This window comes from Bombina bombina, chromosome 1 (genome assembly GCF_027579735.1).
Source record: "Bombina bombina isolate aBomBom1 chromosome 1, aBomBom1.pri, whole genome shotgun sequence".
Classification (NCBI taxonomy): Eukaryota; Metazoa; Chordata; class Amphibia; order Anura; family Bombinatoridae; genus Bombina; species Bombina bombina.
This window is the reverse complement of record NC_069499.1, coordinates 150,403,400-150,431,347: the sequence shown is the minus strand read 5'-3', so window position 1 is coordinate 150,431,347 and position 27,948 is coordinate 150,403,400. Positions and strand designations below refer to the sequence as shown.

General features: G+C 37.7%; 1 protein-coding gene across 1 annotated transcript in view; it reads right to left on the bottom strand.

The window, feature by feature from the left end:
- MDGA2 (MAM domain containing glycosylphosphatidylinositol anchor 2) overlaps positions 1-27,948 on the bottom strand; it is a 1,262,343-nt gene that overhangs the window by 114,735 nt on the left and 1,119,660 nt on the right. The window contains exon 12 of the mRNA XM_053697669.1: positions 23,338-23,358. Within this exon, the coding sequence (XP_053553644.1) occupies positions 23,338-23,358 (21 nt within the window). The remainder of the gene's footprint in view (positions 1-23,337; positions 23,359-27,948) is intronic.

Sequence of the window (27,948 nt, the reverse complement as noted above, 5' to 3'; positions counted from 1 at the left end):
GTTCTGTTGAAAAACCTTAACCTGAAATAAAACAATCTATATTGGCACAGGTTGTTTTTATCTACTCTGTAATGGACAACATTGTTATGTTAATGTATTCAACTTTAGGTCTTTGTAAAAGATTCCCTTTAAGAAAATAAAACAATTAGAGACCAGCGCAAAATGAATTGAATACAAACACCTATATATAAGGAAGATTCCCAATATTACTTCCAAAAGGACAAAAATTTAAATATAATACAAAATATAAGTGCGCAAAGTGGATGCTAAAGTAAACAATTAAAAAGGGGTTTTAAAATAAACTCAGAATTCTGAATGTTTGACCATGTGCAAAAATTTAAATCTAATATATTCAAATGCAGAGAGGTTTTTTATAGGTCCTCACACCAAAGGGTTAAAATTAATTCCCATATACTTCGATTAAATTAAATTAGTGGTGAATACAAACGTGAAACAAACCACATATGATTAAAATATATATTGTATTTTATAATGCTTAAAAACATGAAATGAACAATTTGAAAATACTCTTTCTAAAATTATGAATCTAACATTTATTTATTTAATACAATTGATAGTGACCGGCCCTAACTTATAAAACACATCTAAATTAATAACACATCTAAATTAATACCACATAAATTGATAAAAGGACAAATATGATCACAAAATAAAGTGTAAGTTTTAAGGACTCAGGTGGAAACTTTGTAATTAGTCCCAAAAGGAAAGTCCCAAACGATGTCCTTCCCAAGCTTTCCACAAAAGCACAATGCACGATGATAAGCAAGAAAAATCTTCTGATTCCTCCCAGCTGGTCCTGAGCAGCGTCGAAAGATCAGCGCCGCGCCCGATTCTCATCAAACACAGGTGTCCCAGTGTGTATAGGATCCACACAGGCTCTTCTCACAGCCTTAACACCAGCTCACTACAGAGAGTAGCCCAGAGTGATGTAAAAATCAAGGCGCCAAACAGGATACACCTGTGAAAGGTGGATAAAAACTACAAAAAAGCTGCAAAAAGTTGTTTTAAAATTCAAATTCAAATTCATAAATTCAAATTCATAGAGTGACCAATGTTCAATATTAATATAGTTCAACTAAGCAACATTGGTCACTCTATGAATTTGAATTTATGAATTTGAATTTGAATTTTAAAACAACTTTTTGCAGCTTTTTTGTAGTTTTTATCCACCTTTCACAGGTGTATCCTGTTTGGCGCCTTGATTTTTACATCACTCTGGGCTACTCTCTGTAGTGAGCTGGTGTTAAGGCTGTGAGAAGAGCCTGTGTGGATCCTATACACACTGGGACACCTGTGTTTGATGAGAATCGGGCGCAGCGCTGATCTTTCAGTACCTATGTGTAAGTACTGATATTTGTTTGTTGTATATACTATATACACCAATTTCAAGTGGACGCTTCTGTCTCCCACCTAGACGCTGCTCAGGACCAGCTGGGAGGAATCAGAAGATTTTTCTTGCTTATCATCGTGCATCGTGCATTGTGCTTTTGTGGAAAGCTTGGGAAGGACATCGTTTGGGACTTTCCTTTTGGGACTAATTACAAAGTTTCCATCTGAGTCCTTAAAACTTACACTTTATTTTGTGATCATATTTGTCCTTTTATCAATTTATGTGGTATTAATTTAGATGTGTTATTAATTTAGATGTGTTTTATAAGTTAGGGCCGGTCACTATCAATTGTATTAAATAAATAAATGTTAGATTCATAATTTTAGAAAGAGTATTTTCAAATTGTTCATTTCATGTTTTTAAGCATTATAAAATACAATATATATTTTAATCATATGTGGTTTGTTTCACGTTTGTATTCACCACTAATTTAATTTAATCGAAGTATATGGGAATTAATTTTAACCCTTTGGTGTGAGGACCTATAAAAAACCTCTCTGCATTTGAATATATTAGATTTAAATTTTTGCACATGGTCAAACATTCAGAATTCTGAGTTTATTTTAAAACCCCTTTTTAATTGTTTACTTTAGCATCCACTTTGCGCACTTATATTTTGTATTATATTTAAAAGATTCCCTTTAGACATGGAATTACCCTATTGTAATAAAAACATATACATTATGCCTTTATGGGGATTAGATATTTATAGGTTCCCAAAAAAAAATAAAAAAATAAGATTTACAAAAATGTAATATATTAAATCTCTTACCAGGGTTACAACACACATATAAAAAAGTTCTTCCATCCAACACTAAATTTTTGAAATACAAAATAATTCTGAAACTATATCTTTCCTTATTAGAAATGAAAACTTTTTGGTGTTGTGTTAATTTCTTGTGGGTCTGATGATGTTTTTAACATCAGGGTCTTAGGGGTCTATTTATGTAGCAGCGGTTGCTGCTTCCGACCCTCTCCACTTCAGTTCCGACTGAAGCGGAAGTTAAGATGCAGCGTTCCTAAGACCGCTGCTCCTTCACTTGTCTGCCACCTCTGATGTCGCGGACAGCAATCAGCCGATCAAATACAAACGGGTTGATTGCCACCCCCTGCTAGCGGCCGATTGGCCATGAATCTGCAGGGGGCGGTATTGCACCAGCAGTTCACCAGAACTGCTGGTGCAATGATAAATGCTGACAGCGTATGCTGTCAGCATTTATCAATGTGCGGCGGACATGATTCACTATAGCGGATCATGTCTGTCCACACCTACATAAATAGACCCCTTAGTGTTTTAAGGGACCTTTTGTATTCTTTGTTGAAGAAGTTTGTGCAAGTAGAGGATAGGACTAGGAGGGGAGATGTATATCTGGTATTAACCAATAGCAACAAACTATTAATTGTTTGTTCCTCCGAAGCAAAAATATAGATATAATATACATCAAATATATAAAATGGACTGGATATTTATTTGTAAGACTTATGAAATCATCAATGTATTATTTCTTTATTCCAATGTTTTCTGACCTTGAAAACAGTTGATTTTTCTAGCAAATTTAAAACAGGGGACTTTAATTAGAGTATTTTTGTTATTTCTGGTTTAATGTACATATTATGGAAACTTTATTGTAAATGATAGATGAATCATATAATTTCCTTATATCTGGATAACAGAAGGTCATATGCTCAGCTTGCAACAAAGTCTGAAAACTGCAAATAATCCAATGCTCAGCATGAACAAAAGAAAGATTAATAATAGCTATTCACGCTTAAGGACGTTCATAGCAGGTAGCAGGATGCAACTACCTAAACACCTCTTTTGTTTGATATAAACAGATTTTATGCGTTGTATTAAAATGTATATCAAAGCAGTTCCTTAAAGTATGTTTCCAACAATTATGTGAATATGAACTAATGAATAACATAGGAACTTGAGAAGTTTTGCTCACTAGAGGAACATCTCATATTAATAACATTATTAATAGACTTGCCTAAAAAATGTTTCCTTGTTTTTTTTTTCTACATCCCTTGTAAAAGTCTTACCAAGATATTGTATATCATTTTCACTATATTTGTTTGTTAACCAAAACTGATCAACCATTTATTTCCTATGGCAAACATCGTTTTTATTAAGTTAAAGTAGTAGATAGTGAGGTAGCTAGTGCCAGTGTTACAAGCCAGCTGCAGCACAAAAAAACAAACTTTTTTTAAATGTATTTTTTTTTTATTAAACAGGATTATCAACACAAAAGGTTACATACTTACATATTGCCTGACACAGGAATCAGTCATCTGTCAAGGGCCTTTAGAGTAATCGTTTTAACCACATAAATGGGTCAACTACATTGTTGTGTCTTTTATATCGATTTGTTCATTTATTCTTTAAAAAGATTTGCCTGAATCCAAATTCACATGTCTATTAGTTCCTAATGGACTTAGCTAACAGCTCCCATGAGGCTATAGCCCTTAACTTTTGTGTATCTCACAACCTGTGAAGAGTTTTCTAGCGATTATATCATTGCCAGAGCTATGAGTTTTATTGAATCTAGCTCATTGTTGCCGCATGGTTTTGTGGACTGTGAGAACTTTGTGGGTGTGAAATTATTGCATGCATTATCCTCGGCCATGATATCCTTTTAGTCTGCATGATATAATATATATATATATATATATAAGGGATACTCTTGTTTATGATGAAGACACATGTTTGCAAGCTCCCTCTTTTCTCTATACAGCATCTTCTGAAACTTATCTCTACACTGGGGAATATCAGTATGAATTATGCTACATATAAGCATGATAGCTCTGTAAGGAAAATAACAATATTCAGAGACAGACTGAAGTTGCACTTAAAAGGATTTTAAACAGTAAATATATGATAGACATAGTGATGTGGTCAAAGCAAAGATAAACATTAGAATAAAAAGCAGATGTATTTTTACAATAATATTACTTGTTTAAATATTTAAAATATAAGTGTAAAGGTGTTTCTATAACATAATTGGTTCCGCCATGTTTGAACTGCTTTGTGGAAAACCATTTGGATAATCCCATGTTCTACGCAGTCTTGTTTGGACAGTCTCTTTTATTGACAGCATTTTTCATATCTGTTCCTAACTGTCCTCAGCAGGATGGACAGAGAAGGGGAAATGTAAGCTAAAACGTGGTGACACACATTGCCTTATAGAAACTCAATGGAGTTAAATTACAAGAAAAAAGAGGACAAATACAAATAATACAGCGACTCTAGCTCAGTGGTAGTACACAACTGCTTTAAATGTCTAACTTCTTCCATGGCATAGTTGCTCACAGTACTTTGAGAGGACATACCTGACAACATATTTTTCAAATGTCTCTCTTAAAGGGAAAGAAATATCTAAACATTTATATCATGCATATGACAGAACATTATTTAAACTTGTTAATAAAAACAAATGCATGGAAAAAAACACTGCTAAGTTACAGCTGCCCACTTTAATTTTTAAATTAACAAAAAGTACAACAGGGACTAAAGGGGATATAAAAAATATTTTAATGTGATAGAACATTTGTATCATTACACTGTTGTTTGCATATTTGTTTAACTTCTGCAATACTGTTAAACATATAATGAAAGTCAGATTCAAAGCAGCAATGCAGTACTGGGAACTAACTGAACCCATGACAATAACCATATGTGTGGCGCCACCAATCGCCAGGTAATTCCCAATAGTGCATCACTGCTCCTGAGCCTATCAAGTTATCCTTTTAAAAACGATACCATGAGAACAAAGTAAATTTGAAAAACTGGAGTAAATTGAAAACTCTCTTAAAAGAGCCTGTTTTGTCTCAAACATGATATTTATTAATTAATTTTATGTTGGTTTATACCTGACTGCACACTGGCTGATAAGCATTTCCCACAGATTTATTAGTGTACAGAGACAAACCACACAAACATACAAAATAATGCTTGTTTAATTTAACTGATTTTAAAAAGTTACAAAAACTTTTCTTTTTCGTAAATTCCCTCTTTTAGATGAAAATAGAAAAAAAAAGAAAATATATACACTTCTGTGTCCATTTAAAAATACATTGGGGACGAATTATCAAGCTCCGATTGAAACTTGATGCCCCTTGTTTTTCTTAAGACCGCTGCTCCATAACTTGTCCTCCTGCTCGGCGGACAGAAATCAAACTGATCGAATACGATCGGGTTGATTGACACCCCCTGCTAGCGGCCGATTGGCCGTGAATCTGCAGAGGGCAGTATTGCACAAGTAGTTCTGGTGAACTGCTTGTGCAATGATAAATGCCAACAGCGTTCGGCATTTATCGTTGTCCAGCGGATATGATACGCTACATCGTATCATGTCCGCTCGCACTTTGATAAATATGCCCCATTGTTTGAGGAATGATCCAAGTTTTGGTGATGCCTACAAAGTCTTTATGAATCTCAGTTATATGTCTTCATTTTTGCATTTTTTGTTTTATCATACATACATGATGTGAGCAATAAGATATTCATGATTTGTGAGAATAATAATTACTAGTATTATCAATAATCAGACTAGATAGTTGCACTCATATAATAATTAAACATGCATCAGTAGTTACAATGTGTTTGTATTCCTATTATCATTTGTTTTTTAGCCCCCATTCACGATTATAGGTCACATCATATTTGTAATTTTATTTACATTATTTAATTATTACAGGTATAGGGGTCCACATTATGCTTTGTTTGAGGGACCCTTTACTATATATATATTTTTCACTCGCATATACATCGTAGTAATATTGTTAGGTGGGTGTCACTCAATGATTTACTGGTTGATATCGGCTCCATCTGTCATTGTGTTGACCATTAGCACAATAGTTAGTGCAGCCGTCAGTGACGTAGTTGGGCCATCTGAGGGAGCTGCACGTAGGACGTAGGAAGGTGTGGATAGACAATGACACCTCTAATTTACAGACTTAATGAAGCTTATACACCAATGAAAATCCTTTATGATCGGCACATGTTCTTAAATAAGATATTAGGTTTAGAGATACAAGTTTGCTTATTTAGGCTTCCTCTAACATGCACATATTAACACATTAACACACGATCTATACGATCTTGTACATTTTCGGCCAACATGATCAGCCTTTATATTTTAGTGCTCTGTTTGTTAGTCAGTTAGTGCTGAGTGTCACTAGTAGTTAGTGCTGAGAGTTACTATGATGGAGTCACAGACTGTTTTAGTTACATGAAGTGTATCATAAACGTAACTTCAATATAGTGCATTTCTACAGCCTTTATAATATTTTAAAAGACATTTATATATATATATATATATATATGGTACATAATTATTAATATATATATATACACATACACTGGGCTTTTCATTTGTTTGTTCATGTATTTTCCAAATAGACATTCAGTACTAAGAACTCAGGTGTTACAATTTAAATACCAATTAGACAAAGGGCATATTGGTTTGCTGTGAGGGGTGTGCCCACAGCTTGTGAGTTTAGGTATAGCCTTATTTAAGGGTTGTGTGGCTGATTGCCGCAATGCTAGGAAGGCAGATTCCCGGGAGCCCAGCATTTCTTAAAAGGGGTCCAAACACTTGATAGCACAGTAGCCCTAAAAAAAACATTGTTATATTGTAATGTATTTCTCCTTTACATCTAGAATCTCAAGCTAGAATTTGCCTTTAAAAATTAATTTAGGGACTGTGCAGTACTTTTGAGACTTCTTAGATAAACTCACCAGACCAGAGAGTTCTAGAGGATTGGGTTCTATATCACACTACAGATATTTCTGAACAATGTTAATGTGGTTTTCCTTGAAGCAAGTAAAGCTTTTTACTAGATAGAGCAAATTACAATCATTGACTAGATTGTCATTGTGGTGAAATAGTTTAAGTAAGAGGGCTAGTAGGATGATGCAATTGATAGCACAGTAGCCCTAAAATAACATTGTTATAAATTCAACAAATGGCAGTACAAAAATCCATTAATGTCTTATTTTCCATTAAAGTCTTATTTACTTGCATTTTACAGGCTTTTAGTTTTAAAATAGAATGTGATCTTGCCCTGTGTATCACGCATTCACGTCTTCATTCTACAGAAGCGAGTTCTTAGAATAAAGAAGATGGATTGTTTCAATGGCAAAAACATAGATTTGTCAATCTATATTAACCTCGCAGTTTGAAATACCAATAAACAAATATCTATAAAAATAGGAGAAAGCCAGCTTTATTTCAGTGATCAACAGTTTAGAGGGTATGTGAATTATTTATTGTAAATGAGAAAAAAACACACAATTCTACATTGGTATCAATGGATTGCCTTGTGGCCTTCTTAGCCCATCAAGCATTAAAGAAAATAACTCAATATTTTCATCCCAGCCTACACAGAAAATACAATCTTAGATTCCAGACCTACAAATCAAGTTAAGCGAGAACCTGGAAAGTGGAAACCAGCATGATGGAAATGACAAAAGAGTACATCAGTCAAACACAAAAACTGTAGAATCTGTTTGGACAAAACTAGAAATAATGGTAAATAAAGAGGTGAAATACAGGTGAGGCTGACTATTTGTCTCTATTAGAAAATAACTGATCATAGAATATTTTGTACTGGTTTTTCACCTTATATTGTGAATTATTTCAGCTATAAATACATTTTACGTAGGGGGGTTTGTTTTTACCATTAAATACAGAACATTTTATATATATATATATATATATATATATATATATATATATATATATACTATATATATATATATATATATATATATATATATATATATTTATATATATATATAAAAATATATAGTGGCTATGGAACAAAGCACTCACTGGTCTTGAAAAAGTGTCCAAACTTGATTTATTTTATGTGACGTTTCAGGGTGTTCACCCTTCATCAGACCAACAAAAATGAGTAATACAGCAAACAATATAAAGGGGTTAGGACCCTTCCACTGCTAAAAAAATGCCAAAGGGGTTACCATAGCAGCAACTACCCAATAAAGAAACAGAGAAAAGAAAGAAAAAGAAAAGAAGAGAAAAACAAACCAGTGATAGTACAGATATATATATATATATATATATATATATATATATATATATACACACAAAGAACCATAAAGGTGACTATACAAACAAGGGCAGATCATGCGGTAGTACTGTGGACTATGTAGTCAGTGTTACTTATAAGAATCAGACACCCTAGGAAGCAGATATGTATAAAAAAAGGGTGAGCCGAATATACTATGTGTGACCACACCGACACCCCTGGTTATCTACCTAAATGGATTACCTATATGGTGTGATCGTAACATCGGATACTATATATACACGCTAAATGTCAATACGGGATATTGTATCAGTATTCAATAAAAGGCGGTAGTTACAAATACATTAAAGTGTGGTATTGTCATGTCGTTATCAGAAGATATGTTCCAGCTGTCCAAACAAGGGCAGCTTACAAAGTAGTAATACGGACTATATCGATGGTGTAACCTGTAAGGGTTAAACACCCTAGGAAGCTTATATTTATTAGTGGGATCCAAAAGGAGATAAAGTATCAATGTCCACAAAAGCAAGTGGTCTATGCTCCGTAAGAGGGTCTACATTCAACAAATGTAATGATATGTGTCAAAGTATCCATCAGTGAAGCCTGACCGTTAGAGCCATGTATATATAGGACAAGTGTAGTTTGACCAGAGAAAGGGTAAACATATGTTCAAAAAAACTATGTAAACATATGTTCAAAAAAACTATGTTCAAAAAAATCAATGTTCAAAAATTCAATACTCCTAGCCCTAGAGTACCCAAAGCTAGACCCCCAAACTGATAAAGGGGGACATCCTTATTATGAACAGCCGGTTAAACACAGGCCAGTAATGTTAGCCCCCAATATATTACTATGTCAGGAGTAGTCAGAACTCTTACAAAAAACTCTTATAAAAAAACTATACACAAAAGTGCTTAGAGAAAGTTACAGAGAAATTTCATAGGAAGCAGTTCCAGTCTCAGTTCCAGTCTATTCCTGCATTTAAACCTTTGGAGTGTACTGTGTCCAATTTATGGATCCAACGTGCTTCTACTTGTAGCAATCATTTGTTTCTATCGGCCCCTAGGTAGTGGAGGGATGGGATCAATGAGTTGAAACCTCAGGTCTTTGACTGTGGGGCCTTTTTCCATGAAATGTCTTGCCACATGTTGGTCACTGTCTCTCTTCTCAATGACAGTGCGAATCAAGCTTTGGTGATTTGCCATCCTTTTCTTGATGTCATCTGAGGTTTTCCCTATGTAAAACAGGCCACAAATGCAGCTCAGCATGTAGATCACATATAGAGTGGTACAAGTGAGAAAGTATATAATGTGATAGCGTTTGTTGGTGTGAGGGTGTCTAAAAGTATTTAATGTATGTGTAACTATCACCTTTAATTGAATGCCGATACAATGTCCCATATTAATATTTAGTGTGTATTTATAGTATCAGATGTTACGATCACACCATATAGGCAATCCACTTTAGGTAGATAACCAGGGGTGTCGGTGTGGTCACACATAGTATATATGTCTCACCCTTGTTTAATACATATCTGCTCCTTACGGTGTTGGACTCTTATAAGTAACACCGACTACATAGTCCACAGTACTACCACATTATCTGCCCTTGTTTGTACAGGGGACACGTTTCTTCTGAGCACTATTTGATAACACTACACATTAGTATTTGTAATCACCGCCTTTAATTGAATACTGATACATTGTTCCATTGACGCCTAATACTGATATTATTATACTTCACTAACATCTAGCGTGTATACATAGTATTCAATGTTATGATCGCACCAGTGCCTTGAACGCTACATCACGATGACGTGGGGGGCATGTGCTGCCCCTATTAAGCCTTGTACACCGCAGCACCTCTGTAATTGGCCCAGCGGTTTTCTTGCGCTCTCCATGGTTAGTACACTGATATGTTGTCTCCCATTCTTTATAGATTATGTTGCCTTATATTTTCTTACAGTCTGTACTTTAACCAGGGTATCTTAGGACATGATTAATTTGGATTTGTTTTACTTTTCTGTTTGCATTTTTGCTAGTATGGTTTCAAGTACTACATACAAACTGTGTACTTTTTGGGGGGCAAGATATAGGACTGTTGTATTATCAATGTACTTGATGTTTATAGATAAGTCACCTTATGTCACGCTGCGCCGCTCTAGCCATTGTTAGGGAGGCAGCATGTTCTTCACTGCTCATTGCCAGGGGCTGTGTCAGGTCTGAATGCATGTGGCGCTGACGTCATCGCCGCATGCTCCTCTCTCACTGATGCCAGTCCGGACATCTGTGGCGCGAATCCTGCGCCTATGTAAGCATATTCAAACGATCTATCACTGCCCAAGTATAGGTGTTACTTTGTGTGCTCCTAGGTGTGATATATTACTACTGTATTGCTTTATTGTGTTTGAACCCTGCCTGTCTGACTACTCTGCCTGTTATACCCCTGAATTGCTGGATTGATATACTGCTGCTGAACTCTGTTTGTCTGACTACTCTACCTGTTTAACCCCTAAATTGCTGGACTTATACTCTGCTGCTGAACTCTGCTTGTCTGCTTACTCTGCTTATTAACCCCTAAATTGCCGGATTGATTTACTGCTGCTAAACTCTGCTTGCCTGACTACTCTCTGTTGCCAAACCCTGCCTGCCTGACCATTATAGTGGTTTGCCCTGGGACTGCTTTACCATTGCCAAACCCTGCCTGCCTGATCATTCTACTGGTTTGCTCTTGGACTGCTTTACCGTTGCCAAACCCTGCCTGCCTGACCATTCTAGTGGTTTACCTTGGACTGCTCTACCATTGCCACTGAATACCACACAGCCTGTGGTGAGTGCTGCTTTCCTCATCTTGCTAACTTTCTCTACTCTGGGATATCTCCTATCTTTCCGGCTCAACGCCGGGATAACGGGACTACTGGCTGAGCATTACATTATACTTGGGCCATAGAGCCAGATGAGGTGGCAGAGCAATTTATCTTCAGGCTATTACCACTCAACTCTCCTTACTAGTTACAGCAAGGAATACCACTCCTGTTGTTGTACCGCCAGTCTCTACTTCTAGTACTGTGGCTTCTTCATCTGCTTCTGGGAGTATACCTTGGATACCATTGCCTGACAAATATGAAGGTACTACTGATTGCAGGGGTTTTCTTAACTAATGCAGGCTGCACTTCCACAATGATCCTCACACCTTTCAGTATCATCAGTCAAGGGGCACCTTTATCCTTTCCTTACTGAAGGACGAGGCCCTTGCCTGGGTCTCTCCCCTTTTGGAACAGAACGCTCCACTCCTGCATGATACTGATGATTTCATTTCTGCATTATCTTCTGTGTTTGGGACTTCTAGCCTTACCTCTGCTGCATAATTTTCTCTCCTGCATCTCCACCAGGGCAATAGAACTGTGGCACAATTCACCATTGAGTTTCGCACTTTGGCACTTGAAACCACTTGGGATGGCAGTGCTCTCAAGGCGGCCTTTAGGAGGGGTCTGCATGAACGCATCAAAGATGAACTCACTTATCGTGATGTTCCTTCTTCTTTGTATGGCTTTATAACACTTTGTATCAGTCTGGACTCTCACTTTCAGGAGAGTCAAGCCAAAAGAGACAGAACTAGGAGGGTCCTTCCCTCTCGTCATTCTATTTGTCCGGTTTCAGCAGTATCCTGTACCCCTTCATCTTCTCCAGCCACCCCAGTAGAGGAACCCATGCATCTTTCCTCTTTCAAACCTTCAGAGTCTGAAAGACAGAGAAGAAGAAGATTGAGACTATGCTTTTATTGTGGTTCAAACTCCCACCAACTAAAGGAGTGTGACATTCATCCCGGAAAAGTCAATGTATAACACTGGGGTACTTCTAAGCATGATCACTACTAAATCCCCTCATTCCACTCGGATTATGGTACCTGTAACCCTTACCTTCCTTAAGAATACAGTCCACCCTCAAGCCTTCATTGATTCAGGGGCAGCTGGGAACTTTCTGGATCACCATTTTATGATTCAAGCTGGCTTGCCTCTTCTGCAGAAAAGACATTGTCTCAAAATAACTCTGGATGGTACACCCTTGGTTCAGGGTTGATCCATTTTGAGTCTGTACCCTTGACCATGACTGTAGGAGTCCTTCATACCAAACAGCTGCAGTTTGAGGTCATTCATTCCCCAGCACAGCCTGTCATCTTTGGTCTTCCTTGGTTTCGGATACAAAATCCACAGTTCAACTGGGCTGAGGGACAACTGGTCTCCTGGGGTACCTCCTGTTTCCACTCCTGCCTTGCTTAAGTCACTCCTCTGCTCCGCATACCCATAGCCAGTATACATACTCATGCAAACCTGCCCTCAGTATATGCGGACTTCACTGATGTGTTTGAGAAAAAAGCAGCGCACGTGCTGCCACCCCAACATCCTTATGACTGCAAGATCGATCTCGTTCCCGGAGCCCCACTTCCTAAAGGGAGGACTTATACACTCTCCAAAGCTGAAAACAAATCCATGGAGGAGTACATCCAAGAAAACCTAGCTAAAGGTTTAATTTCACCTTCCACCTCTCCTATTGAGGCAGGCTTCTTTTTCGTCAGTAAGGATGATGGGCTCAGACCCTGCATCGACTACAGGGCCTTGAACAACATAACTATCAAGAATTGCTATCCCATTCCCTTGATCACCAAACTATATGACTCTCTCTAGGATGCTCGCTTCTTCACCAAGATGGACTTACGTGGGGCATACAATCTGATTTGTATATTTCAGGCCAGGAATGGAAGACCGTCTTCAACACAAGATCTGGGCATTATGAATACCTTGTAATGCCCTTTGGGCTGTGTAATGCCCCTGCAGTCTTCCAGGCATTTGTCAACAATGTCTTCCGTGACCTCCTCAACCACACTGTCATCGTCTATCTGGATGACATCCTTGTTTACTCTTCCACTTTGGAGGAGCATCATAAACACATGAGAGAGGTACTTCAACGTCTCAAAGACAATTCTTTGGTAGCCAAGCTAGAGAAATGTGAGTTTGATTAAGTTCAGATCCAATTCCATGGTTATGTCATCTTGAAGAAGGGTTTTGCCATGGATCCTGCTAAACTCACTGCAGTTCTATAATGGCCTCAACCTACTTCATTAAAGGAATTACAGAGGTTCTTGGGGTTCTCCAATTATTACCGCAAGTTTATAAAGAACTTTTCTCAAACAGTCACTCTTCTCACTGAGTTGACAAAACGGTACAAAGACTGTAAACATTGGCCTCCTGAAGCCATGAATGCCTTCTCTTGTCTGAAAAAGACTTTCTGTTCTGTGTGTGCTCCGCCATCGTGATCCTGACCTACAGTTCACTTTAGAAGTTGATGCCTCCAAGATAGGGGCTGGAGCAGTTCTAACCTAAAGGGATCCTTTGACTTCCAAGTCACACTCTGTAGCCTTTATCTCTAAACACTTTACTCCTGCAGAGAGGAGTTACGATGTGGGTAATCGTGAACTCTTAGCCATTAAGATGGCTTTGACTGAATGGCGTCATTGGTTAGAAGGCACCGCCAATCCCATTCAGATTCTCAAAGACCACAAGAATCTGACTTACCTAGAAACTGCTCATTGACTTAATCCTTGACAGGCCAGGTGGGCCTTGTTCTTTTCCCGTTTTAACTTTGTGGTTTCTTATCTTCCTGGGACCAAGAACAGGAAGGCGGATGCCCTTTCCCATCAGTTCCCTCACTCAAGTTATTCCTCCCCTATTGAACACATTATACCTCCCTCCTGCATGGTAGCTCAACTGAAAACCGCCATTCTTCAAAGATTGCAACGTGCCCAGTCTAGTAAACCTCCTGAAGCTCCCGTGGCTTCCGATATCCTTTTTGTACCTCTGAATCTACGCACTTCTTTACTCTCCTGGGCTCATGATAGTAAACTCTCAGGACATCCTGGTTTAACAAGAACTTTTAAGCATCTTTTCCAAAAGAAAGCCTGCACAACTTGTGCTGCCAACAAAACTCCCGATCCTTGCCTCCTGGCTTGCTCCAACCATTGTCCATTACCAAACTACTATGGAGGATTTCATTGTAGACCTTCCTCCTTCTGACCCCCCTACAGTTATCTGGGTTATGGTCGATCGTTTTTTCACACCGGCTCATTTTGTGCCCCTAACCAAACTGCCTTCTGCCCAACAATTATCGTCTCTTTTTCTCTTGCATGTGGTACGACTTCATAACATTCCTCTGAATATTGTTTCTGACAGAGGTCCACAGTCTGTCTCTACATTTTGGAGAGCCTTTTGTAAGTTGATAGGAACCACTGTTTCCTTGTCTTCTGGCTACCATCCTCAGACCAATGGACTAACAGAGAGTAAACCAAGATCTTGAAGCCTACCTTAGAGCCTTTATCAATGCTTGCCATACCTACTGTTGTTACCTCTAACTAAACTGGCAAGAAACACTCATTGGCACACTTCTTTTCAATGTTCTCCATTTCAAGCCGCAGCAGGGTATCAACCTTGTGTCTTCCCTCTTTCTGCTCAGTCCACTGGGGTACCTGTTGCAGGCTGACACGTTACCGAACTCACCACTCATTGGCACCGTATTCGCTCTCAGCTACGTTCATCTGTCTCTAGATATAAAAAGTTTGCTTGATTGTCATAGAGCTTATGTACGTGCCACCCCAGTGGGTGAATGTGTTTGGGTCTCTACTCGACATATTTAACCCTGTCACAAATTGGGGCCTAGGTTTATCAGCCCTTACAATGTCCTGAAAAGACTGTCTCCTGTTGCCTACAAAGTGGCCTTACCCAAAACCCTGCGCATACACCCAGTCTTCCACATCTCACTACTGAAGCCTTACATCAAGAATAGATATATCTGTCTCAAAGCTCCTCCTCCTCCACTCCTAGTCCATGGTGACCCTGAATATGAGGTAGCTAAGATCCTGGACTCCAGATACAGGAGCAGACAACTGCAATATCTGATACATTGGAAGGGTTACTCTGTGGCAGATTGTTCCTTGGTTCCTGCCCGTGATGTGCATGCTCCATCTTTGGTCTCCAGATTCCATGCTGCTCATCCTTTGAGGCCAGCTCTGGTACCCGGAGGGAATCCTTGAGAGGGGGGCTATGTCATGCCGCGCCGCTCTAGCGTTGCTAGGGTCGAGGCATCTCCTTCCCTACTCATTGCCAGGGGCTGTGCCGAGTCTGGATGCTTGCGGCGCTGACGTCATCGCCGCACGCTCCTCTCTCACTGATGCCGATCTGGATGTCTGTGGCGCGAATCCTGAGCCTATGTAAGCATATTTAAAAGTTCTATCACTTCCCAAGTATAGGTGGTACTTTGTGTGATCCTGGGTGTGATAGATCGTTACTACTGTATTGCCTTATTGTGTTTGAACCCTGCCTGTCTAACTACTCTGCCTGTTATACCCCTGAATTGCTGGATTGATATACTGCTGCAAAACTCTGCTTGTCTGACTACTCTACCAGTTTAACCCCTAAATTGCTGGACTGATACTCTGCTGCTGAACTCTGCTTGTCTGACTACTCTGCTTGTTAACCCCTAAATTGCTGGATTGATTTGCTGCTGCTGAACTCTGCTTGCCTGACTACTCTGCCAATTAACCCCTATTATTCTGGATTCCTTCTCTGTTGTCAAACCCTGCCTGCCTGACCATTCTAGTGGTTTGCCCTTGGACTGCTTTACCGTTGCCAAACCCTGCCTGCCTGAGGATTCTACTGATTTGCTCTTAAACTGCTTTACCATTGCCAAATCCTGCCTAAAGAATATTGTGAAAAATTAGTTTTTTAGAATATTTGTTTGCTGCTGTATTTGGTATTCATTTAGTTAAAAACAAAATAAATACTGAATATTAAATCATATTTACATTTGTTTTAATTAAAACTATGACTAAGTGCTTTTTAGCGTGAATGTTTATGTTTTAAAGATTTTGGAATAAAAGCTTTACATTTTTTTACACTTCAGAAGGTCAATTTAAATGTAAACGCTCCTTTACTGCAGGAGAAAATGGATCACCTGTAGTTTTATACTTACTTATAGCATGATAGGGAAGCCACGCTAATCTCGATCCTTCTTCACGGATCCCAGGCCCATGTTAACCCTTTTATTAGCATGGCCCTATGCTCTGTGAAAGAGGGCAGGAATAAGCACGGCACCCCAGAGCGCTATAGGTATTTTAAATAAATTTATGTTTACAAATGATTTTCGAGAGTATATGTTTTTTTTTTTCAATTAGTTTGTACATTTTTGTCAGGAATATTCGTAACTAAACTAATGCACTTGTTTAACCCCTGCACTACTGGGACCTTTAAGAGAAAAACTTGCCCAAATTACTCGATAATTTTAAGCATTTTTGCTATCCTTTCATTAAAATAGAGCCTTGTTCCTTTTTACATACCTGTCAAAACTATATATTTTTTAAGTAGACAACCTAAGGTATTGATCTAGGCCCATTTTGTTATATATCATGCCACCATTTCACAGCCAAATGCAATCAAATAAAAAAAATTCATTAACTTTCTCACAAACTGGTTTATTTACATACCGCTTGTGCAATCATGGCACAAATGATTGTAAAAACTTCTATGGGATCCCCAGAGATAGCAGACATATATGGCTTTGCCATTGCTTTTTAGTAATTAGAATGCCAGTAATTACAGCTGTGCACCACACTTCTATTTTTCAAAGGCAGTGAAGGGGTTAATCAGGTAGCTTGTAAGTAGACATGTGCAGGGCGAAAAAATTTGGTTCGGATCGATTCGGAATTTTTTGACGTTCGGTTCGGATCGATTCGAATTCGGAAAATTACGAATCGATTTGTTTCGGATTCGTTTCAGATTCATTCGGATTTGAAGAAATTCGGCTGGATTCGGATCGATTCGGTTCGCAAATTCGGCAATTCGGTAAGTGTTAGGTGGGATTAGACTAGTATTATACTGTATATTAGGTGTTAACCTAACATACTGTATAATACTAGTGTAATCCCAATGGCCATCCGAATTTACGAATCGATTCGATTCGGTTCGATTCGGAAAATTTGGCAACATTTTAATTCGGAAATTCGGTTCGATCCGAATCGCCGAATTTTCCGAATTTCCGAATCGAACCGAACCGAATCACACATGTCTATTGTAAGGTTAATTTTAGCTTTAGTGTAGAGATAACCCTCCCAACTGACACTTCCCACCCCCTGATCCCTACCCGATCCCTCCCAAACAGCTCTCTTCCCTCCCTCACCCCTCACTGGTCACCCCTTCTTAAGTATTGCCAGACAGTCCGCCAGTATGAAGATTTATGGCATATTTTTTATTAAATATTTTTAAATAATATATATATATATATATATTTTTTTTTTTTTATTTTTATTTTTAAAAGAGCTTTATTGAAAAGAAACCATGTACAACATTACAATACACTCAATACAATCAATATTACAGGTTCACTTTGCTCACACCTACAATGAATACAATAATGTGTTAACAACTGTTTGGGTGTCAATCAACTTGGGGTTTCTGGCCTAACACACAGCCTTCTGTCCTTGTCTCCAAGACTCAGTGATAGCAACACACCCACATCTGCGAGTTGGGTGAGCAAGGATAATAATCTATAATTAGCTCTACATTTTCATATTTTAAAATTTTTCCCGTTGTAGTCCTTTCGCATCTAGTTTTCAAACATAGTGGTACTGAACAACTCTGATAGTTTCAAAACTCTCAAATCAATTTTTGCGCTTACATTATAACAGATTCGCAAGACTCAGCCCAACCCGACCAAGCCAATCAGGTTACCTATTCTCAACTGGTCTAAGGGGAAAGATGGGGAAAGGGAAGGCGAGAGGAGAAAAAGGAGGAGGAAAAAAAAACCCACACACACACATTAACACTGGAGTCCAGAATGGCACAGCCTTTATATATATGCTCAGAACTCTGTCCCCTCCCTGCCATCTTAAATCTACTGTTTAGGAAAGTTATTTGCCCCGTTCCCACATTTGAAGAATCATCTCATAGATATCTATCTTAGATGCCCGAATGTAATGGTATCTTTCAAGCAACAGAATGTTCTGTACACTCTGCCTCCATTCAGATAATGTGGGAATCGTTGCTGATTTCCATTGCTGTGGGATCAGATTTTTGGCTGCTGTCAGCATTAGAATCAGGAGGTTCTGTTTCACCGGATTCTGAATTTTATTTGGGAAGTGTAAAAGTAGTGTTTCTGGGGTTTTTGGAATGTCCAGCTCCAAGATTTCCTGCATCTCCCTCCATATCTCTCCCCAAAATCCGTCTAACAAAGGACAATCACACCAGATATGCAGAATGGTCCCTTTCTCTCCGCATCCCCTCCAGCAACTATCCGACGTGCAAAGGTAAAAAATTTTTTAGCTTACACGGCATCAAATACCACCAGCTCAGCAATTTAAAATGCGATTCCTGTATACGTGCTGACACGGAAAAGAACTTGGCAAGCCGGAAAATCCTTAGCCAATCCTCTTTTGGCAGATCAGCCCCTAATTCTCTGTGCCACAATGTCGTATAGGACGGGACATATAGAAGGAGTGTGTATATGATAGATATCAAATGTCTAGAGGCAGAGCATTTTCAACTTAATTTTCTCTAATATGCTCCTAAGGAACTGCCAACTCACTCTGTCAAAGGATTTTTCAGTGTCTGTTGACAGCAGCGCAATCGGCGTCCCCCTTTGTTTGGAATAATCAATGATCTGCATTATTTTGACGGTATTGTCCCTTGCCTCCCTCCCCGGGACAAATCCCACTTGGTCCGTAGATATCAGGCCAGGTAAGAACCTGTTAACCCTATTTGCCAATGTCTTTGCCAATAGTTTAACATCTGTATTCAATAATGAGATTGGTCTGTAGCTTTGTGTTCTGTCTACCAGTTTCCCCTGTTTCGGTATAACAGTAATGTACGCTGTCAGCATGGTTGGAGGTAAATCTACCAGGTTGGGCAAGGCATTAAACAGTGATTGTAAGTGTGGTAACAGTATGGGCGAAAATGTTTTGTAATATTTAGCCTCCAACCCGTATGGTCCAGGACTTTTCCCATTTGAGAGATCCTTAAGAGCTACCTGTATCTCCTCTTGTGTTAAAGGTGTTTCCAGGTATTCTATCGCATCCTGTGCTAGTGTCTGCAGCTGGGTATTGTGTAAGTACTCCTGTGTTGCTAGTTTCTGTGGTGCCTTGTCAGGGGGTGAATCAGTCTGTGATGCTTTAAGGTTGTAAAGTCCATTAAAATCTGCGTGAAAAGTTTCGGAAATATTGGGACTGTCTTTGTAAGTTTTACCTCTGCTATCTTTGATGGAATATATGTACGACTTCAGTTGTGTTCTTTTAAGTGCTCTAGCTAACAGTTTTCCTGCCTTGTCCCCTCCCTCATAATATTTTTGTCGTAGCCACAGTGCTTTTTGTTGGTTCTCTTCCTGTAATAATTGTTTAAAGTCAACCCTAGTTTGTGTAAGCCTAGTGTCTAAGTCCGCCTTTGAGGGATTCTTTTTATCTTTTTATGTTGTTCTTCAAGTGTCATAATATTGCCAGCATATGATTGTATTTTTCCCTACTCTGCCGTGTTAGTCTGGCTTTGTGTTTGAGAAAGTGCCCCCTGATGACACTTTTATGTGCCTCCCATATGATAGGCAGTGGCAAGTCCCCTGTCGCATTCAATTCAAAGTGTTCGGTCATGTTAGCAGACATGTCTTCTCTAATCAAGGGATTGTCCAATAGGGCATCATCCAATCTCCAGATTAAGGGGGTGGAGGCAGTGTCAGGCCATATCATCTCAAAGGAGACATGTGCATGGTCCGACCACGTAATAGGTGAAATGTCACTACTGTTCACATATGCTATGCCTTGGGAATCAGTCATAAAATAATCTATTCTGGAGTATTTCTTATGCGGACTAGAGTAGTAGATATACTCAGCCTCCTTGGGATATAGAGTACGCCATACGTCGTGTAATAAGTGTTTTTTAATTGTTACGTTTATTTGCTTCAGTATGTGATGGGAGACACTCGAAACTCCATTAGAAGTGTCATTACAGGGGTTCAGTGGGACATTAAAATCCCCTCCTAATATCAGTATACCCTTAGCATATTCCAATAACTTATACGAGAGCGTCTTAAAAAAGGTATGCTGCGCTGCATTGGGCGCATAGGCGTTAACTAATGTTGCCTGTCTGCCATGTATTCGACCTACCAAGATAAGGACCCTACCCTCCCTATCTTTCTCTACTCTGTCAAGTTGAAAAGGTGTTCTATGATGTATGAGTATGCCCACTCCATTTTGCTTACGGGGACCTGACGAAAAAAAGGCAGTGGGGTATCTGTGATTATGCCATTTAGGCTCCTTATTCCTTGCGAAATGTGATTCTTGTATAAAAACTATGTCCCCCCTTCAGTTTCTGTAATTCTCGGGAAACAATGGATCGCTTCCCTGGGCTATTTAAACCCTTTACATTGATTGTGATAAATTTAAGAGGGTAAACGCTAGGCTGTTGTCGCGCAGGAGTCATTGTGTGAGGGGAAGGAAATAAAAAATATGAGAGGGGGAAGAAGGAGGAGGGGAACAATGAAGACCCTTTTATAGTGTTTATTTCAAACTTAATTGCAATGGGGTTTTTTTTACATAGAATCATATATTTAGTGGTTCAAATTTAAATTAAAAATCTAGATATACATTTTTAATAACCACAGTCATGAAACTTTGGTTTTATTTCATAGACCAATTGAAATCCATCTGAACAGATAAGTATAGACTAGTTATCATTGTTGCAAAGTTAGGGAATTATTAATACAAGATTCAAACACAAAGCATTAATTAAAAAATATCTAAAAATATCCTGTTCCTGCTGCTATTAAGGTCATACAAAAGTTCAAGAGCAAAGAATTCAGCCAGAAGGGAACTTTAGTTAGAAAAGAAATAGTACTAATTTCTAAAAGTGCTGCAATACATGAAGCAACTGCAAAAGGGCAAGGTATGAACTTTTGTTCCTACACTTAAATATCTGGTCAGAAAATTTCATATGTTCCCCTCTGGGCTTGTATCTGCTTTTCAAAAAGAAAATCAAAATTAAGTAATAAGTCATTTTGTGATGTAGGAAATTTAGGCTACTGGAACAGGTTAAACTAAGCAATTTACAATAGGTTACTTGTAAAACCTTAGTCGTTTTGTTCTATCCATAAAAAATAAAAGTTTTCCTAAATTGTCCGCACTTCAGTTGCTGCTGTAAAGTGTTCGAATATATCAGCTTTTAAAGGGACAGTCTACTCCAGAATTTCTATTGTTTTAAGATAGATAATCTCTTTATTACCCATTACCCAGTTTTGCATAACAAACACGGTTATATTAATATATTGTTTACCTTGTATCTAAGCCTCTCCAGATTGCCCCCTTATTTCAACTCTTTTGACAGACTTGCATTTTAGCCAATCAGTGCTCTCTTAAAAGTAAGTCCATGGGCATGAGCACAATGTTATTTATATGGCACACATTAACCCTTTAAGGACACAGCTTTCAGTTTGCTCAATGGTTTTATGACGGAAAAATTCTGTCATATGTCCTTAAGAGGTTAACTAACACCATTTAGCTGTGAAAAACTGTCAGATTCAATAAGATAGGAGGCAGCCTTCAAGGGCTTAGAAATTAGCATATGAGCCTACCTAGGTTTAGCGTTCAACTAAGAATAGCAAGAGAACAAAGCAAATTTGATGATTGAGTGAATTGGAAAGTTGTTTAAAATTGCATGCCCTATCTGAATCATGAAAGCTTAATTTTAACTAGACTGTTTCTTTAATAAACAACATCCTATTGTTTAAGAAAGTTACTATAAACAAACTAACAGACAAGAGATTGCTAAAGGGACATCACACAAAAACATGTTGTGCACCTCCCTCTAGTCATGCGTGTTGTTATTGTGTAACCTAGATTTTACTGAAGGTATCTGATGAAGAGTTGCTACACATATACAAACACATCAGCACTAGAATGCAGTGAAACATAGATTTCAACATGGCAGGACCCATGACTAGAGGGAGGTGGGAAATAACCTCAGTTCTGTGCTTATAAAATTTATTTACCGCTCCTGCGCTGACTCCACTAGAAGTAGGCTTTTTACGCATGTCGGGTAGCACTCGTATTATAAGTTGAAAGTAAAATGTTTTCGCTTAAACGCTTTCACGATAGGCGTAAAAAGCCAGAGTTAGGATGTTGCCCACTCTACTGTATTGGTCAGGGTGTAATGTGAATATTTTCATGGAATTTCCAAAGTAAATGTTCACCAGGGCTTGCAAAACACTTGCATACACTCAGGTGGGTTAAATTAGCAGATGTGTACCCAGTAACCATGCGAGCAGTAATAATATTTATATATACAGTATATATATATATATATATATATATATATACTGTGTGTATATATATATATATATATATAAATATATATTGAGAGAGTGTAGTCCATTCCTGTGTTTTTTTATGTACTCAGGGAAATGACAAATTCCTGTGTCACCCTGAGAGGTTCCCAGTTGTTGTTTTTTAAAGTAACTTTTTACTTTCAACTTGTAATACGCGTGCTAATCTTCCTGCTTTAAAATGTTACTTCAAGAGGAGTTTGCATGGGAGCAAAAAAATTAGTTAGCAAGCCACTTGTAATCAGGCCCAAAGCAAATATAAACAATGTTACAATGTAATAAAATACAACAAAATATGTATACTTGCATACAATTGATGATCCACAAATGTAGCTAGTCCACTATCTTCATTAGTCCACTGACCTGATGAAGATGTGGAACTACTAAATGCAATGGGCCAGTTTTTTGTATTGTATTACATTGTAATATAGACACTTGTGGAATAATATTATCATTTATAATACTTACGTAAATGTGGATTGATTGGAGCTGCAAAATATAAAAAAAGAGACAATGTATTAATTATAATAATTGTCAGTTAGAATAAATACATTGTATTACAATCTTGTCTTGTAGAAAATATTGTTATATGATTTCTGGCTTTAATTAACCTCTTCAGTAGGACAGACCTTACACAATTAAAGTAGAATTACTGGTGTCAGAATTTGTACCTTGACACTCTGATTTAAATAGTAGGAAGCAGAGAATACAACAACAAATACATTGTTCTAGAAGTGAATGGTAGATTAAAGCATGAAGTGTGTGGCATATAAATGCCTTTGTGTAGAAGCCAGGCTTCATTACTGCCATGCAAATGATTTTGACATGTGAAATTTCTGTCATACCACTTTGCCTATAACCATGCGGAAAATGAAAAACTCAAAGCAACAGTGCTTGGCATCATAGTGTGGAGAGGCTAATTATACAGGAATTCCCATAACTATCTCAATGTGTATTCATGCCAGTTACTCAGAAGATAGCAAAAGAAAAAATAGCCCCCTTAAACAGCTGCTATTTAGTCTAATATTGCCTCTCTTGCTAATTGTTATAACTTTCCTTCTTGAAATGCTGATCTTAGAATGCTGTAGAAAGCAAGCAGTTTGCGTTCTCTATGTCAGAATTACAAATATATAAAAGTTTTGTTATAATGTTTAAGTCTGTTAATAATTATTTCATCATTTATACAGACATCCCCACCTGCAAAAACTCATTTCAGGGAGGTGTTTTCACCGGCTACTCTGCTCCCCCCCACACAGCCACTAAACAATATATTCCTCTCCCCATATAAAGAAAACCAACAGACAGAGCATTATTCTTTACCTACAGCACTCTCCCAACTATACACAGGTTCTTGATAAGCCAAAAACAAAACCTCTGCATATTTATGTAAAACTGCCTGTAATACACACACACAATGCATATCTACATATGACTTTATAAACTACATCACACAGACAGTTATAATAATTACTTGTGTTCAGCAGTATCTAATACACTCACTTCCAGCCCCGAAACAAATACGTTTCCTCACAGATTGCCATTTTTATTTGGGCAAAAACTAATAAAATTGATATTAAGAGAAGGTAGCGACTAGTTCCCCTCCTGGTTAAAGGGCCTGTGATGTCAAAGCAGTCACATGACACAGATAGTAGCTGCTTGAATGGCTTTGTGTGTAATGCACAGTTGATATGAAGAGCTTAACCACGTTTCCGGGATATTGTATTTAATTTGCGGGCCTCAAGGAGCCGCTATTACAATGTGAAAAATCCCCAGAACTTCCGAGAGAGTTGGGATGTCTGTTTATATAGCAAATAAAGGCCAAGCAGCTTAATGGTGTGCAGTTTACCAGCTAGCTAAGGTGACCCAGCTAGAATTATCTTATAAATATTACAATTCATTTAAAAACACCAATATATTAACATAATTTTGAAAGATGAAAAAGTTAAAGGGGCTATAAAGTCCAAATGAAAGGGATAGTCTAGTCAAAATTAAAATTCAGATAGAGCATACAATTTTAAGCAACTTTCTAATTTACTCTTATGATCAATTTTTCTTCGTTCTCTTGGTATCTTTATTTGAAAAAGCAAGAATGCAAGCTTAGGAGCAGGCCCATTTTTAGTTCAGCACCTGGGTAGCGCTTGCTGATTGGTAGCTACATTTAGATACCAATAGGCAAGTGCTACCCAGGTCTGAAACAAAAATGGACCAACTCTTAAGCTTACATTCTTGCTTTTTCAAATAAAGATACCAAGAGAATGAAGAAAAATTGATAATAGGGGTAAATTGGAAAGTTACTTAAAATTGAATGCTCTATTTGGATCATAGAAATAAAAAAAAAAGATTGCTAGCTAATGGCACTACCTAAATAGGTCATATGTGTAAATGCAAAAACAAATATCTATTAAGGGCTAGATTTATCAAAACCATTCTCTTATAATTCCGTCCAAAATAGCGCATACGAACTGATCGTCATATTCAGCAAAGCACTCTGCACCTATAATTGCGCAAATCTGAAAGAAACTTATTCACACTCCGCTTGCATTCGCCTAGGTGCACGGGCCCGCTCCCGACTGCAACAATATACGTTAGTAATAGGCGTAACTTAACAGCCCGACCTACAAATACGCACAGTTTCTTATTTATCATTGCTTGGAGCCGATAGGGAACTGAAATTTCGGCTTCAATTGCGTGTTGTATATTTCGCCATACAGACTGAGGCGAACACCATTATAATACATGCTTTTACATCTTGTGATGCAGTACTTTCTTCTTTTAACTAATTTTTCAAAGGCTCAGCGCCAAGAAGAGACTGTTATTGCCAGAAAGTTGCGCTTCCACGGGCGCATATGGTACCAACAGTTATATATATATATATATTGATATATTGATATATTTATTTTTATGATCTTAAATTATCAACATATGTCAAAAACAGCACAGAAACATTATCTAACATAAATATAAGCTAAATAGTTACCTAAAAAATGTTTTATTAATAATCAAAACATGGTGGCGTAAATATTTATAGGGATGTACTGTGATAAATAGGGAGTAAAGAGGGAATAAATGCTTTTTCCGACAGGCCGAAATCTATCATTATTACTCCCCAGCTCACCTGCGCAAAGTTACGTCTATTTTGTTGATGAATGCAGGCGCACATGTGCGCTTCTCTGGAGGCGAGCTGGGGCGCAGTTACAGACGAAGCACATACAGAGTTCGCCTAGCCTTTCATAAATCTAGCCCTATGTCTATGGGCTAAGGTGCTGTGTATTTGTTACATTTTAGAAAAATAAATCAGTCAACTGACTGAATAAGGATTCAACCAAAAACACTCACTTCCTAGATTAGATGGAATGAGCAGGAAACTACAAAAAAATGTAACCTTTATTTGGCATATAATAAAAAACACAAGTAAAATGAAAAACACAAGGGGCGCATGCTGAATAAGGTTGCAAATATTAAGAAATCAATCAATCAATCAATCAATCACTCAATCAATCAATCAATCACTCACTCAATCAATCAATCATATCAATCAATCAGGGGATGTCTTATATATTCTACTCCATAAATAACCTAGGATGTAGGTTTAATCCATGGTTAGAGGGATATAAAAACCCAATTTTTTCTTTTTTAATTCAAACAGAGCACACTATTTAAAAAAAATTCCAATTTACTTCTATTATCAAATTTGCTTTGTTCCCATAATATTCTGTGTTGAAGAGACACCTAAGAGCACTACATGACAGGAAATAGTGCTGCAATCTAGTGCTCTTTTAAATGGATAACATTCTTTTCAAAACTGCTGCAGTATAGTGCTTCAAAAAAACATACCATGTGAACAAAGAAAAAATGGTAATAGATGTAAATTAGAACGTTGTTTAAAATTGCATGGTCTCTGTCTGAATTATGAATGACACATTTCTGGTGTCACATCCCTTTAAATAATTATAGAAATATAGTCTATGTGACCTTAAAGGGACATGAAACTCGAAATTTGTATTTCATGATTTAGAAAGAGCATGCAATTTTAAACCACTTTCTAATTTACTTCTATTATCTAATTTGCTCCATTCTCTTGATATCCTTTGATGAAAAGCATATCTAGATAGGCTTAACCGTTGGTGATTGGTGGCTGCACACAGGTGCCTCCTGTGATTGGCTCACCCATGTGCACTGCTATTTCTTTAACAAAGGATATCTAATGAAGGAAGCTAATTAGATAATAGAAGTAAATTGGAATGTTGTTTAAAATTGTATGCTCTGTCTGAACCATGAAAGAAAAAAAATGGGTTTAATGTCCCTTTAAGGAAGTGAGTGCTCTTGGTTGCATCCTTATTCAGTGAGTTGACTGATTTAGTTTTACAAAAAATTTTATATGCACCTTCATTTATCAACAATTGCAGATGTGCTAAAGCTTTTTTTTATTCTGTAGTAATTCTATTACTATTCCTCCTCCGGTTACCAAATTGAAATCTATTTGTTTCATGAGGTGAGGTTTACAACACCTTTTAGCCAATCAGCATTATTAGCCATAAGGCACTGTTATTATTGCACTATTGCCCGTATATAACTATGCATTTATCCACTGCAAAGAGTTTTACACATAATTAAAGTCAGCTCTAGAGCAACATTGTACTACTGGCAGCTAGCTGAATATATCTGGTGAACAAATGACAAGAGGGTTATATGTGTAACCACCAATCAGCAGCTAGCTCCCAGTAGTGAATTGCTACTCCTGAGCCTACTCGGGTATGGGTTTCAACAAAAAATACCAAGAGAAAGATATAACCTTAATAATGGAAGTAAGTTTTTTAAAGTCTTTTAAAATTACATGCTCTGAATCTTGAAAGTGTATATTTGGCATTCATGTCCCTTTAATAATAATGGACATAGCATAGTATCGCCATTTATGTTTCAGTTTGCAATGCTTGAGAACTGAATGATGCCCGTGTGATTACAGACCCTTAACGCCTGATAGCAGCAATTCTGATTCAGCTCTGTTACTATTACCTTGACATAGGATCTAGGCATATATCTCCCTTTTATACTTTTTTTTTAATATTTAAAGGGACAGTC